Raw genomic sequence first — 16,560 nt, 5'->3', positions numbered from 1 at the left:
TCTCTCTCTCTCTCTCTCTCTCTCTCTCTCTCTCTCTCTCTCTCTCTGAGAGGTTAAACTAATATTTGTGCAATTTTAAAGTCGGACAAGTAAAAACGCTATAGAGGATAATGGTTCGCTATTAAATACCCTGCAGTTATTCTTATAACGACTTTTCGAAACGAGGCTTTATACGGGAACTGTTCGAAAAAGTAGTCTGATCCAAACCATTTTCAGTAGCGTTTGTCCTTGCGCCAAAATACGTCTCAAAATATCTTGAAAATTGCAGACACAAGAAACCAAAAGCAGACGGACAAACTTAGGTCGATTTAGAAACTAATATAAAAAATGGAACGATGAGTAGGACCAATTTCCTTGTTTTCGATATTAACGCGGCAATGCTGCTAGTAAGAAGTAATTTCACATCAACTTTTGTTTTCTAAACAGTTCAACGATAATTGCAAGTTCGAATGACGGACCTGACCAAAGCGATTATATATTTACTTAGGTTGATAAAGAATATTTTTTTGAAGATATAATAACGGGGAAGGAAACTTGTTAAATAAAACTAAGAGCTCGTGTTAACTGGTGCGATAAAATAAAATAGAAAATACATACCCACCTACATATATATATAAATATGGGTGTTTATGTAAAGTAAATATTTTTATAAATTTTTCGAAAATTGAGCTGATATGCAATTCATGCTTAAAAAATTTTTGTGTAAATAATAAAAACTAATTGCTTCGTGTTGCTTGCGCACAACTGCGATAAAGTAATTTTCTTTTATTAATGTAAACACGCAGACGTCATGTGTGTGCCGAGTGCCAAACGTGTTGTAAAAAATTGCCAACAAGACCAAAGAATTGGGAGATTCGATAACAACGCTAGGCATTTACAAAATGTTTTATGGTTTAGTGTGTGTGTGTGTGTGTGTGTGTTTATTCGGCGCATTTAAAGCCTACAAGTTTTTTTAGGACAATTATGCACTAAATGCGAGCTTATGAGTGCTGCAATCGTTTTTTTTTTTTTGTTTTTACATATTTGCCTTTTCAAAGTCATTCAAAGCCGTAGGCATATGTGTCTATTGTTTGGTTTTTGCTTTTTCATTTTTTAAAAACCAGATTTTTTGTCTGGAAAATTATGTCACAGATGATGACACACGACCAATTCATGTCGATAACTTATTATGTTTTCAAAGCTTAATAGTTTGTAATAAAAAATGTTATAATAAAAAAAAATAAAAAAAATTTCAATTTCATTGATTTATCAAAATTAATAATAATTTAATAATAAACCGAACAAAGTGGAAGAATTGAATAAACCATATGTTCAAGGTTATTGGGTTTTTCAAAAAAAAATTTTCTTTTTTTTTTTAATTTTTTTATTATTATTACCTCAACAATTGAACGAGAGAAGAGAGTATTCTACTGTTTTGTCATTGCGTTCGTAACGCACTCGGAAATATCCATCGGAGAAAGACAAATTTTTACTAATTTTAGGCAAAGGATGAAAGACCGACGGACGGACATATAATTTAACACAAACATTTGCAAATAAATACTCTTCAGCATTGTATAGGTCCATCTATTCATTATTTGCCGCTTGAGAGTGTCTCAGCAGTTCGGATAAATACTTATTTTTGCGTTTATTTTGAGTTTACCAAGTTGAAAATATGCAAACGCTTACGCAATACTGTAAATGGGACAATTAAAAAAATAAGTAAATAAAAAATGTAAATATTTCAAAATAATTATTTCAAAGGGTTATCCTTCAAAGTGTTTATATGAAAACAGTTCCAATCAGGAAACTTAGCACATTGGCAAACAACTAATAACTTTACATCTCTCTTAAATATGCATTTGCTGTTGACATGTTGGATATTCCAGATTTACCTCAAGGCATCGCTTATTTGTTATTATGAATATTTATTTTAATAACGCGTATCGGAGATGTTGTTGAATAATTATTTCGAAATAAAGATGACTCATAGATAAATCGCGAAGAAAAATATATTCAAATTTTCAGAATTTTTTCTTAATGACTAAGCGAAAGAAAAAAATATTTTGAAAATTACTTCGAAAAGTTCTTAAAAGTCTTTCGAAAGTCAACTGTGAACAGGTTGCAATCTGCTTGCTTCGAAACTCTTCATAACTCAGCCTCCGGGTATGAAGTTGCTAAGCCCGTCATGACTTGATTTAAAGAGCTTAAGAAGAGGTGGCGTTTAACAGGATAGTTGAGCATAAGCCGAAATGCGCCTGCGAATTGAAATCGATAAAGTGCGTCCATAAATTCGTTTCTTGTGCAATATTGTTCGCTGTAGAGAGTTAAACGTGATTCTAAGCCTATGTAAACATTTGGATTAGAAGCCGAAGGGATGGGTAGAAAGTGCAAGTGTCAACGACATAAGTTAACTAAGTAGCGAAGAGCTAATAAAATATTTACACAACTTTGAACCGCATAAAGTTGTTGTCATCAATAACAACCGCTATGACGAAAAGTGAAGTCTTTTGAATTGAAGAAATAGAAGCACGTATGTAGTAATACGGGGTGATTAAGGATCGCACTTTTGAAGTATATATTACTTCCTCAGTTGTCAGTGTTGAAAAGTGCTTTTAAAAGCGAACTAGACAAGAACATGAAAATCATGCTTAGAATGCGTTGGCATAGCTGGCTTTAATTTGCAATTGGGATGCACTATATCTTCATTGACCTTGATTGACCTTTGATCGTAGCAACAGTGATACTCAAGCATAACACATACCGATCGGGCAGAAGTTGCAGTCGCTCCCTGTCCCACCCTGTTAAGCGTGAAGAGCATAATCCCCGGACTGATTGGTTATACAAAAAAAAATAAATAAATTAATGTAAACATTATTCGCTAACCGCACTAAACTCGGTGTTATCAATGAAAATGTTATAAATTATAAATTTCCAGTTTGAACTTGCAAATTAGTTGGGAAAATGTGGGCTTAAAAAGTGCCGAGTAATGAAGTTAAAGACCATTATATTAATTGGCCTTATTACTGAAAAAAATTGTAAAATAAGAACTGGCAAACTAAACCATCCCATTTAAAGAAGCAAGCGGAGTAAAAAAAAGTATCCACATAGCATAGTGTAAGCTGGATACTGGAACAATAGTCTTTTCTGAAAGGTAATGGAATAGTTTTTCTTCTAAAACGCCACAACGTCCATGAGTGTCTTCTTCAGGTTACCGTCAAAATTGGCCTTTGCCAACATGAACAAATATACAGCTTTGCAGCATATCCATATAGAAATTGTTTGAATTGATTGCAAAAACAATGCATCTGTTCAACCTAAGTTGCATGCTTATGGGGAGAAACTCATGTTTGGGTAAATAGCTTCGTAAGTGAGCGTTATTGTCCCTTTGATGTAAAGAACACGCATCTGATGTTCCTAAAGAAGTTTTACGGGCATTAATATAAGTTTTGGGTGTGGTTTGTGGGCTAAAAGCGTCACATTTTTGAATATGAAAATGTCTTTGAATGTACGCTTAGAAACCTGATTACCATTATATATTTATTTTTGATGATTTCCAAAAAAATATCTGACAGCATATAAGTCTTCAATTATATTGTCATCTTTTAGATAATTTTTAAATGCGATACTGATTTGCTCTAAATACTTAATCTGCAACAAGATGTTGTTTTGCATTACGAATGAAACGATTATACTAATATATACTGCGGTAATTGATTTAAAAATATTACCCGAACAACACAGTGCAATGTAATAAACATTTTTTAAAAAAAGATTTTTCGAATTTTGATTTCATTTGGCGCATAAAATAAATAAAAAAAAAAAAATAAACTCAAAAAACCCAAAAAAAAAACAAAATAAGTAAAAGCGTTACAACTTTAGATACCTACCTAGCTTTAGATACGCTACACCACTACGACTAGTACAATTTCACGCATATTCCTCATATATTGTGGTCTAAAAAGTAGGCCCAGGTGATCCAAATTCCCTGGTATTAATTTTTTTTTGCTAAACTGCTTCCAAGGACCAATTTTCACCATAAAATTTCAGCAATTAGGATTAGGGTCCAAGAAATAGATCCATGTCTTTCAAATTGGATCCACTTAATATTGGATATTAAATTACTATCATGAACGCCATTTTGGCATATTGAAGTTTCCTGAGAGTTTTTATACGGCGTGGTACCTAAAAAATAGACCTTCGCGGTCCAGATTCAGTAAGCTTGATCTCCTTGTCAATTTAGTAGTGTGAGCCAATTTTCACCACGAAATATTGAAAATTCAATCTTTTTACCATATAGAGATTCAGTTGTCGTAGGAATGGTTATATGAGAGAGATAGAGAGAGAGTGTTCAAAAAATGACTCCATTCGACCCAAGCGGTGAACCCCGGTGACTTTGGCGCAAAATTTCCAAAATTGCAGTTTTACTGTTTCAAAATTGGGCGTTGTATTAGATAAAAAGTGGACCGGACTGAATTAAATCACTCCACTGTACCAAATTACATCAAAATGCCTCTAAAACTGCGATCTGTAGATTGAAGACGGACAGACAGACAGTCAAGCTTAGATCGATTCTAAGTCGATTGGAATAATAAAAGGTGAATTTGTCTTACGTCCTCCTGTACGTTACATGCGTTTGCACAAACTTAATAGACTCTGCACCGCAAATGGTGTAGAGTATAAAAACAAAAAAAAAACCCACAAAAACAAAAATTTTAAAAGGAATTTTTTAACCTTGAATTTTTATGAATTTTTTTTAAAAATTTAATTTATTCTTATTATTTTTTTTTTTGTGGTGGTAATACCATAACACAAAAATTTGAATATAAAACACCTCTCATTTTTTTTTGGTTTGCGGTTTGTTAATTTTATTAAAAACTTGAAACTAAAGAGCGAGCAAAACATATTACATTGCTGTAAATAATTTCCTTCTGCCTTCGCTCCAAAATTATAATTCGAATGGAACTTTTTACATCTGTAGTCTGTAAAATTCTACACAATCCCGAAAAATTACAATTATGCTAAATATTTTTATAAAATGACGAACGGTACCAAATTATATATGCTTTCAGTTGAGTTATGTTAATCCATTAAATATTTTCAAATTATACTAAAGTTCAAAACTATTTTTTCATAATTGCTAAAAAGTTGAGGTGTTCTTTTACTGAACTAAAAAGTTGCACAAACATTAAAAGTTTCATTGACTACACTGTCTTCAGCTCAAAGACTTCTCGACTATTAGTCGAAAAAATTGATTTGATATGAAAAGAGAAAGCTTACACCATAAACCATTCATCTCTTTGACGAAAAAATAGCGGCTTCTGTCCACCGTTTGGCTGATGTTTGAAGCGCCCATTCATCATTATTGGACACATAAAGTCATTCAATTAATCAAAGGATGCTTTTTCAAAATTCTTTTTCATTTTTGTTCAGTACATCGCAGAAGTGATATCCCTTTCGAACCTAATTTGTCATATGTTGTTGTTGCCATTTAAAATCACTTATTTCACTTATGATTACTTAGCGATCCCCGAATACTGTATCGTGTCTTTAACAAGTAACATTACTATAGGGGACCATTTGCCTATAATTATGCATATAATGGGTTTTCAGAATAAGCTCTTATAAGGCAAGTGGTCGATAAAGAAAATCGTTAAAAGCGTCCGCCTTTGGGCCAAAAGACGTCATTGTAGCAAATTTTAACAATATAATTCAAAAATTGTTGCTTGCAGCCCGTAGGTTGAACGCAAGAAAACAAGACGAACAGATGGACAGACAAGGTCAGATCGATTCAGAAAGTGATTCCGATCGGTATAATAAAAGTAACTTAAAACCTCATTGCATGACGAGTGGTGGAGGATATAAAAATGTGAACGTGAAACTTTCGCATTGATTCCTGTTACAAAAACTTGTGTAGAACAACATAAGAAGAAAAAGACGACGACGAATAAGAAGTAATACAAACCTATGCAAAAACCTTTCCATCTTACGTACTCTCAATACGTAGAAAATGATTGTATTGAACAGTGATAAATATTTTATCTTTTTTTTCTTTGAAATCCACTTAAAGTTTAATGAAGACATTAGAAAAAATACGATAAACAATGTTTGTTATTTGTTGCGTTCATCTCATGTTCATCTAAAACAGTTTATTAGAAAAAGATTACGAAATTATATTAAAATCAATTCGAAATGCGATAAATTTCAAAGCCAAGCAATTAATTTTTTCTCTTTTCTTTTTTTTTTTTAAGTATATTCGTACCTTTAATTAAATATAATCTTTATTAATGGTGTAGTGTTTTCACAGATATCATCAATAATACAGTCAATCAATGCAAAACGAATGAATGCATAGCTAATTAATAAACAGGCAGCTACGACAAAGAAAATTTTGCATAAATATTTCGTAACTTTACTGTAAATAAATAAATAATGATGGAAAATAATGTTTTGTCATTTACCCACCAAGCAAAAAAATTTCAAATCAAGCGTAGAGCTTTAATTTGAGCTACAAAGGGGTCATAAGAACCCTTTTTGCCGCTCTTTTAACTTTATTGTAAGAGTGAAAGCGTGAGATTGCAAATCGCCTCAGCTCTGCTTGCCGGCTTGAACAAATTGATTTATACGGATGTAAAAATCATTATCATTGCTAAAATACATCCGTATAAATCATTATCATCGCTAAAATATTTTTACCTATTACGCAATCCGGCTGCGTCAAAAAGTGACGAATTAGTAAAAAAATGAGATTTTTTTTTTGTTACATTATTCCAGTGTTTTTGTTGTATCATTCGACTTTCTCTAACTTCATATTACAACGCAAAATGTTCTTAGCAATTTGTTTATCTAATGCATTGAACGTTTGATAAATTTCATGACAATAAACTACAGGATAGTACAAGTGTTTAAGGGCTCCTTCTCCTAGGTGTGCATTTTACGTTATGATTTAATGCCTTTTGGTTTCGCTTTCGACATAGTTTCATTCACTTATGAATTAAAGTGAACGTATATTAAACTTTCAAATGTCGCCATTTTTAATAATTAGGACAACAATGCGCATGGAACGCATTCTTCCGCTCAGCGACGTTATTGCCTACATCATATTTCTCAATAATTTTTTAAAGTTTAATTGAAAACTTTAAAATATCATCGTTTCAAAGTCAAAACTGACGTGATATCGGACCAAATTGATAAAATGACATGTTCACAATACAACGCCAATTGAGAACACATATGCTTTCACAAGCCTAAAAAAAAAAATAAAAAAAAAATATTGTTTTTCGTCACTTTTAATCAGCATCATATACCGGTATATTCTGCAAATGGTTCTACAGTGCAGGCACAAAAATGGAGAAATCGCTTTTCGCGCTTTTTCTGCCTATGCTTTGTAACGATAAGGCAAATAATTTACATTCGTCGAGAAAATTAAACAAGTCTTTAGCAATCGTTAACTCTTGGGTGATTGATAACACGCTTTGCTTTAACTTCAGCAAGATCAAGGATCTGTTCTTCAATTCTTCCCGTGCTGGGTCATCTAACTTCAATATAAAAATATATGGGTGTCCTAGTGATCTTATAGATTCAGTGGAATGTCTTGGAGTAACTCTTGGTCGCAAACTCAAGTTTGGTTCCCATATTGACAATGTCTCTGCTAAAGCCTCTCTAATCCGTCTGTCAAGCCGTGTATTTCGTTAGTGGTAAAGATCGATCATTATGGAATTCTTAAAGCAAGATGATTACATTATTGGTCATCTAGCTGACTGGCATACTCACTTATGTTGTAGTTTCATTTTCCACATGAATTGTCTTTATATAAGCAGCTCATAGGCCTTTCAATCTTTGTAGTTATTTAACAAACTGAAGTGAAATCAAACGAAATGTTACAGACTATATATTTTGTTCGAGTTTTCTTCTTCTACACTGCCCAAAAAGGTTTTGCTTAATATAAAACATCGACTTAGAAACAAGGAATGTACTAGAAATTCAAGCTCTCGCACACGGTTAACACGGTTCGCTCCTTATTCAAAAGCGAAAATATATTTGTTAACCCGCATTTCTAAAAGGGATTGCTTCAGTGGTGGACATGCTTGAATGTTGCACTCTTTTATTATATTTTCAGAATGAATATTTCATGTACGTAGTTTTGTATTTATAAATGGTTTCGTCAAATAAGCTAAAGAACCTGTGAAAATATAGAAGGAAAATATAGAAAAAAGCAAGCGAAAATATTATTATGGGCCGGGGCCTACACTTTTCAAGATAATGTATTATATGGAAGGTAATCGAGAACACGAATAGACTTCAATCATTTTCAATAGGGTTCATCCTTAGGCCAAAGAACGTCGTGTATTTCATCAAAATATCTTAAAAATTACGACTTGAAGGCAAGAAAACACAAGAAAGAAATATGGACAGACGGACTGACAATCTAAAATGATTCTACATTAATATGTATAATAAAAGATGGATTTATCTCAAGTTCTATATACATCCGCACAAGCTTAATATACCCTTGGACACACACATATGGTTTAGAGTATAAAAAATTATAAAGGAAATATAAATTCTGACGCGACTTATCTATTGATTCGTAGGAGCAAATCCAGTTTAGAAATTAACTGTAATGCGAACATAAATAAAATTGAAATATTTGATGCTTGTCTCGCATATTTCTGCGCACATTAATATAATATACGGCTATCAAACTATTAAATATTTTTTTACTTGTTTTTCTATTTTTTTTTTTTTTTTGCTTATCAAATGTACATTTGTCTCTTTTTTTTTGCACGTTTAGCGTTTAATTGATTTTGTTTAGATAATTTGTTTAAACATCTAACTGAACGGTTAAGAAAACCGGATATATTTATGGATGATTGGAGACGTTTACTATGTGTTGTTCATATGTAAATGTTATAAACAGATAGATTTTACGGTATTTTTACAGCCATCACCCAGTTGTTAGGGATAAATTAATCTTATTATTGCCTTTATGTGCACAGTTCACTGCATGATATTCATATTCGTCGTAAGAGAGAGAGAGAGAGGTGCTGCGCTACTGTATGTCAATCTACTCGTCCATTTATTGTCAAAGTTATATTCTTGAGTCACAATTATGTAATAGATTTCTAAACCGAATGCCCTAAAATCTTGGAATAATACTTGTACCTAGAAAAGATAAGGTAAATTTTATCGTGTTATCGACTAATTAAAAAAAAAAAAAAACTTTATTCGTTTCTGATATTCATCACCTTTTGTTAGATTATTTTTCCAAATGTATGGCGTGTCAACTGTTTGGTCAGTAATGTCTTCTTGCTAGCGTTTTAGTTCGCCTTAGGGAGCATGATATCAAGTCTTAGGTTAATATTTTTTATATAGGCGTTAAACTGCAAATTTCTTATTTTCACTTTATTTCACTGATTTTTTTTAAAATGTTTCTGATTAGTGACACACACACTTTGCGAGATGTTAATGTAAAAGTCGATGTAAACGTCAGTTAAAGTAGCGCAACACAATACGAAACGGGCTACTGACCCGGCTATCATTAACAAAGAACTATGGATTCCATGCAGAATAATAACAAAGGCAATCGACCTGAGTCAGTTTCCATTATAATATTTCTTTACTTAATGTTAATAATAAGTAGGTTCTTATGAAATATTCTCGCAATTTGTTTTATGTATTTATGTATCTATGTAATCGCACGTAAATTTCTACTTAACTGATTATATTTAATGCGTAAAATTATATTGACATAAAGTAGTGATTAACCATTCCTTCAATGTATGGTATTGTTTGAATGTTTATGTTGCCGTGGACATAAATTTCCGTGTATTTAAGAATATAATTTGAGCACATTGTTAACTGATTACACATAATGTTTTTCGCTTAAACGAACGTGCATACGTAAAGCTGGGTTTTACGCAAGCAAAACAAAAACAAAAAAAAAAGAAGAAAAGAATGCAAATTACGAAATTCTTTTTTTGTTTTTTTTTTCTTATTTTTTTATGATCATTAAGAAAACAATTGAAGGTTATGTTCCTCTTTTAAGCCAATTTCAAGAAATTGAAAAAATTTTCGTTGAGTTATTCATTGTTTCAACTATAGGCAGAGTTAAGCTTATCGTTAGGCTTAACGTTCAATCGTGTCATTGGTTGGAGCTAAAATTGTTGCTTCAATTTACTTGAAAATTTTTTAATAAAATTTTTTTTTTACATATTAATTACAGTTGCTTGACAACACCCTCCCATCTGTTACGCATACCCGAGGATCTTGAAACTAATTCTTTGAAAGCTTTACAATTGGAGAGAGCGCGCTCGTTAGCCTTATGTGATGATAAGAGCGCTTCGAATGATACCGCCAATCAATATGATGTATGCCCGCCAAGTAAATACCGTTTGCCTACAGCCGAATGCAATAATGTGTCGCATAGGAAGTGGGGCGCCCGCGGTGATATGTTTCTACGCTTACTAATACCGGATTATGCGGACAATGTCAGTCAACCACGTTCTTCCCACAGCACACATGCCCTGCCCGATGCTGAATACATAATCGATCAATTACAAAGGCATTTTGATGCTGAAACGCGTCATCCACACATAACAGCCATGTTGCCAGCTTGGGGGCAACTTCTCGCAAATGATCTCTATGAGGTTGCTCAACTACCTATGAAGGGCAAATGCTGCGCCGATACCCGATCACGCAACCCACAAAAAATGGAACAATGTTATGTACGAATGGGTAACGAATGTAAAGAATATCGCCGTTCAGCGCCGACTTATGACGACGAAATATGTAGTAAAAGTAAGCGTAATTCAATGTTCAAAGTTTTGCGATTAATTTTTTCTTCCATTTTTATATATTGACATATATTTCTCATAATATTTTAACATACACTTAATGAAATTCTAAGCATCACTTATGTTATATCCCTAAGCCCCTTTTTGTGTCTTCCAAGTTTTTCTACGCATTTCTTGTGTTTAATATGAATAAACTGCTATATCTTATGTGCTTGATTAAATTGCTTTTCGCTCAAATCCGCTCCTCCCAATGGTACATACATATAGAAACATGAATCAGATTTGTTGTTGAACAAAGTTCTTTTCTAATGAAAATTTTTCGATTTTCTTATATTCTAGATAAGCGGGAACAAATGAATATTGCTTCGGCCTATATAGACGCCGGTGGTTTATATGGTTCCACTACGCATGATTTTCAAGATATCCGCACTTTCATTAGTGGTGGAGTTAAAGTTGGATCATGCCGTTATTGTCAAATGTCTGGTGCCACAGGAGCTTTGCATCGCGCTTTACTGCAAAATCATAATAAAATTGCTGAACAATTGGCTCATATGAATAATGAATGGTCTGAAGAGGACATTTTCTTAGAAGCCCGACGCATCGTCATTGCCCAAATACAGCACATTACGTATAGTGAATTTTTACCTTTGGTCTTGGGTCAAGAAAATACTGCTAAAGAAGGTTTAAGGTAAGTATTGCCCATAATTACCATCCAACTGAGATAAATTAAAATTATGTTTATACATGCTTTAGACTTACTGCCGAGAAACACGCAACCAATTACTCGAGTACAAATCATGGCGGTATTTACAATGAATTCGCCTTCAGTGCTATGCCAGCTTTTTTAACTATGTATCCACCAGAAATGGTAAATATGATCTAAATCTGATGGCTCTTTCATTCTTTTGTTCAAAAAAAAAGAAAATGCGAGGAATTTTGTACAGAAAAATCGTCTAATTAATCGCCACTAACGTAGAAATGGATATATGAAAGTTTCCAGTTACTCATCAAATAGTTTATTTACAACCAACATTTCTGACAGTTTTGATCGAATTTGTTCTGCTATTATTGTCATCGATGATAGTGGAATAAAGAATTTGATTTAAGTTTGTATTTACGACAAAATTTCATGGGTAAAGCGGCCCACCATTCTATGACCTACACCACTTCGCTTATGCCAGTTATTCATACAGTGAGCTTTCAAAATAATGCCTTGTGTGGAAAATGGTCAAACCACTTCCCACAGCATACAATTTTGGGCAAAAACAAATCAAAAACTGCTGCAGTCGTAGGTTGAACCCAAGAATATCAAATAAACAGATGGACAGACAAGCTTAGATGGATTCAGAGACACAGCTTTGAAATTTGTTTCATTTGATCAAGCAAATTTTGTATCCAATGAAGAATAAATCGCATAAGCTCTTTCTCTTCTCGCAACTCACATCAATCGATGAAAATCGCAACGAAGTTGAAGAGAGAAAGTGAATGCAATCCGAAAAGTGCCCATAAAAATTAAGCCGCTTCTTACAGAACTTATTTGGAAAGAAATTTTAAAAATTTTGGCGATTAATTGTGGCGAATAATTCATACAATTCCAGATAGATTTCTCAAAAGTTTTATTTTCTATCTGAATCAACCTGTTCGATCATGTCCATTGTCCATTTAGAATAGCAAGTAGAATTTTGAAAATATTTCATTTCTTTTGCAGCTTTCCAGTTCTATGTCAGCGTCGCAATTGTTGTCTGTAGCCGCCTTACAAAAATCTTTAATACCTTCAACAACTAACGAAGAAGGTTGGACTGATTTAGCTTTAGCTTTACATCGTGGTCGAGATCATGGCATACCGTCTTATGTGGAAGCTTTGGATATGTGTGAGCAACCTTTTGCCCTCAATGCTAATATATCTTTTGATAATTTGGCAAAATATTCCAACATCCCCGAAGAACATATAACCGTGTTAAGGGACATCTACCAGTAAGGCCTATACATATAATAATTTCTAATTTTTTTTTTATTAATTTATTTGCTTTATAACTCTGCCAAAATAGAACTGCGGCAGATATTGATTTATTAACCGGTTCTTTACTGGAAGATCCCGCTGTCGGTGCTTTATTTGGTCCTACCGTCACATGTTTGCTGTCTTTACAATTTGAACATTTAAAAAGAACCGATCGCTTTTGGTACGAAAATGATATTCCGCCTTCATCTTTCGATTTGGATCAATTAAAGGCGATAAGACAGACTTCTCTGGCCGGTTTGTTATGCGTTTCACATCAAGTCAAAGAGGCTCAGTCAAAAGCATTTATCAGAAAGGACAATTTCTTGTAAGAATTTGAACCTTTTTTCACCCATGAAATTTTCACGAGATCAATTATATATTAATATTTTAGGAATTCAGTTTTAAATTGTGATCAGATACCAGAGTTTGATTTAAAAGCATGGCAGTCCCATGCAGAAGATACTTCACCCATAGAACATACGGAAGTCGAGCCAGAAGTTAAAGAAGTGATAAGTGAATTAAATGGTGATTTATTGGAAGCAGCTATTGAACGCGCTAAATATGAGATGGAAGAACGTAAACGTTTTGAATATGAATCCTGGTTGGCACGTGAGTTTTTTAAGTTTGCTTCGAATCTAAAGCTAGATATTAACTGGTGAAATACTATTTTAGAGGGCGGCATAAGTGCTAAGTCTCCAGACGGAGTGGCGGCTTCGTTTAGCAAGGCCAACCGTAATGCGTTATCATTGGCGAATTCGTCTTTAATGTATGAGTTGGCCTCTAATGAAATCCTAAATACTTTATCATCAATAAACCGGCGTAAACGTCAAGTGATCGATGGCAATTTGAATACATTCACTCGTAATGAATTAACTGAAAGTTTACAAGCCCTACAAGCCCTTGAGATAACGGGATTTTTACGCGCGAACCATGGTAGACATGGCCATCAGTTGGAATGTGACGATGCTCCTGTAGCTTGTGATACTAAAACATCGTTCCGTACAATTACTGGTTATTGCAACAATCTGCGAAATCCGAATTGGGGTAAATCATTGACGACGTTCTCACGCTTATTACCGGCTCAGTACGATGACGGTATCTCTAAGCCCAAGCAATTATCCGTAACTGGTGCTCCATTACCTAATCCCAGGACGGTATCTACTGTCATCCATCCCGACATATCCAACTTGCATACACGTTATTCTTTAATGACCATGCAGTATGCCCAATTCCTTGATCATGATGTTACTCTAACACCCATACACAAAGGCTTTCATGAATCGATACCCAGCTGCCGGCGTTGCGATTCTCCACAGACAGTACATCCTGAATGTAATCCTTTCCCTGTGCCAGCCGGAGATTATTACTATCCCGAAGTAAACGTAACCAGTGGAGAACGTTTGTGTTTTCCCTCAATGAGATCGTTACCAGGGCAATTAACCTTGGGACCGCGCGATCAAATTAATCAAAACACGCATTTCTTAGATGCGTCCATGATTTACGGCGAGAATCCCTGCATAGCTGCCAAATTACGAGGATTTTCAGGACGTCTTAACTCTACGATACATCCTATCAGAGGCAAGGAATTATTACCTCAAAGTAATTCACATCCCGAGTGCAAGTCCCGAAACAATCTCTGCTTTATTGGCGGCGATGAGCGCGCTTCCGAACAACCAGGTTTAACCGCCATACACACAATATTCTTGCGCGAACACAATCGCATTGTTGAAGGCTTGCGAGGTGTAAATCCTCACTGGAATGGCGATCAATTGTATAACCATGCCCGCCGTATTGTTGGAGCTCAAATGCAGCATGTAACCTACAATGAGTTTTTACCGCGCATACTAAGTTGGAATGCGGTTAATCTATACGGATTGAAATTGCTACCTCAAGGCTATTACAAAGACTACAATCCATCCTGCTCGCCAATAGTATTTAACGAATTTGCCACAGCAGCTTTTCGTATTGGCCATTCCTTGCTAAGACCTCATATCCCTCGATTAAGCCCACAGCATCAACCAGTAGACCCTCCAATATTGCTACGAGATGGCTTTTTCAAAATGGATATTTTACTCCAGGTGCAATACTAAAAAATATATAAATTGGAAATAGAAATAGAATTCAAGTCACTGTTTCTTTGCAGCCGGGTATTATTGATGAAATTATGCGTGGATTAGTGGCTACACCCATGGAAACTTTGGATCAATTTATTACCGGTGAAGTGACAAATCATTTATTTGAAGACCGAAAAATACCTTTTTCAGGAGTGGACTTAATAGCTTTGAATATTCAAAGAGGTTTGAACAAAGAAAGAAAGCATTTTTACTTTTGTTTAAGTTATCTAAAATCTCTTTTCTTTCCAGGACGTGATCACGGTTTGCCTTCTTATAATAATTATAGGGCTTTATGTAATTTGAAACGTGCCTCAAATTGGAACGATTTGAGTCGTGAAATACCTAGTGAGGTGATAAATCGCTTTAAGAAAATCTATTCTACCGTAGATGATATTGACCTCTTCCCTGGTGCCATGACCGAGAGGCCGCTGCAAGGTGGCTTAGTAGGTCCCACTTTGGCCTGTATAATAGGAATACAATTCCGCCAATTAAGAAAATGTGATAGATTTTGGTAAGACATTTTGAAAATTCGCCTCTGAAATTTAATATTAAACCTTGTGTTCCTCCTGAAGGTACGAAAATCATAGTGCTGAAGGGAAATTTACTGAAGCTCAGCTGGCTGAAATACGTAAAACCACTTTAGGTAAAATAACATGCGAAAATTTGGAAATACCCGGTGATATGCAAAGGGCTGCCTTCGATTTACCCAGTAATTTCTTGTAAGTCCTGAAGAGCATAACGGCCTGAATTTAATTACATTGTAGTGCAATTTTTCATCTCTCATCTCTTAGGAATCCCCGTGTGCCTTGCCATTCGATGCCTCAGATCGATTTAAGTGCTTGGCGTGAAAATGTTCAAGGTTGCCAGATAGGTAATCGTCATGTGAGAGTAGGAGAATCGGCTTTACCGTCACCGTGCACCAGTTGTGTTTGCTCTAGCGAAGGGGTAAACATTAATTACATTTACTTTCTATAGATTTTTTTTTAAATAATAGCTTGTTTGCTCTGTTCCCTAGACGCAATGCGCATCATTGCGTATAACCGATTGCGGTCAACTGATAAGACAATGGCCGAAAGAGGCGATTTTACGGGATGAAGTATGTAATTCACAGTGTGGCATTTACTTAAGTGGTAGTCAGGGAGGTGGTGGAGGTTTCAATGGCCAATCTAGGCAAAGGCAGATAACACCACCTGCGCGTGTACAAAGATCTCGGCCACAAAATCTATTTAAATTTCCTGATCTAACACCTTTTATAGCAGCGCTGTAAGAGCTTTAAAAAGAAAAGAAAAAAAAAAGAAAACAAAAAAAGAGAAATACATATAATTTAATAATAATAAACATTAGCGAGAAATATCTGCAAAAGCAACAAAATCAATCATGTCCGCCACTAGCAATATCAAGGAAATTAATAATTTTTGAAATTTAGTTAATTATAAAATAAATAAAAAATTAATTGTATATAAAAAATAAGTTACATGATTAAGGTTACAAGCACTTTCTTTTTATCTTCAATATTTATTTTTTCTTTTTTTTTTTTTTTATTTTATATAATTATTATTTTTTTTTTTTTTTTTTTTTTTTTTTTTTGCGATATGTAAACCGACAAAGACTTATATGTGCGCTATACATATAAAATTAATAATTTTATGATTTTTCTTGTTAAGATTAAACA

At 34.1% G+C, this 16,560-nt stretch overlaps 1 protein-coding gene across 1 annotated transcript in view; it reads left to right on the top strand.

The window, feature by feature from the left end:
* Window positions 1-16,183, top strand: part of LOC119635532 — a 49,480-nt gene extending 33,297 nt beyond the window's left edge. Inside the window, exons 2-13 of the mRNA XM_038030368.1 lie at window positions 10,205-10,779; window positions 11,115-11,463; window positions 11,529-11,643; window positions 12,484-12,749; window positions 12,824-13,099; window positions 13,166-13,383; window positions 13,447-14,852; window positions 14,918-15,071; window positions 15,138-15,399; window positions 15,461-15,607; window positions 15,680-15,833; window positions 15,904-16,183. Coding sequence (XP_037886296.1) covers window positions 10,205-10,779; window positions 11,115-11,463; window positions 11,529-11,643; window positions 12,484-12,749; window positions 12,824-13,099; window positions 13,166-13,383; window positions 13,447-14,852; window positions 14,918-15,071; window positions 15,138-15,399; window positions 15,461-15,607; window positions 15,680-15,833; window positions 15,904-16,155 — 4,174 coding nt within the window. The 3' untranslated portion in view covers window positions 16,156-16,183. The remainder of the gene's footprint in view (window positions 1-10,204; window positions 10,780-11,114; window positions 11,464-11,528; window positions 11,644-12,483; window positions 12,750-12,823; window positions 13,100-13,165; window positions 13,384-13,446; window positions 14,853-14,917; window positions 15,072-15,137; window positions 15,400-15,460; window positions 15,608-15,679; window positions 15,834-15,903) is intronic.
* The last annotated feature ends 377 nt before the right edge of the window (window positions 16,184-16,560 follow it).

Source organism: Glossina fuscipes, unplaced genomic scaffold (assembly GCF_014805625.2).
Source record: "Glossina fuscipes isolate IAEA_lab_2018 unplaced genomic scaffold, Yale_Gfus_2 26, whole genome shotgun sequence".
In the NCBI taxonomy this organism is placed as follows: domain Eukaryota; kingdom Metazoa; phylum Arthropoda; class Insecta; order Diptera; family Glossinidae; genus Glossina; species Glossina fuscipes.
Note: the sequence above shows the minus strand (reverse complement) of the source record. Positions and strands in the feature narration are given on the sequence as shown.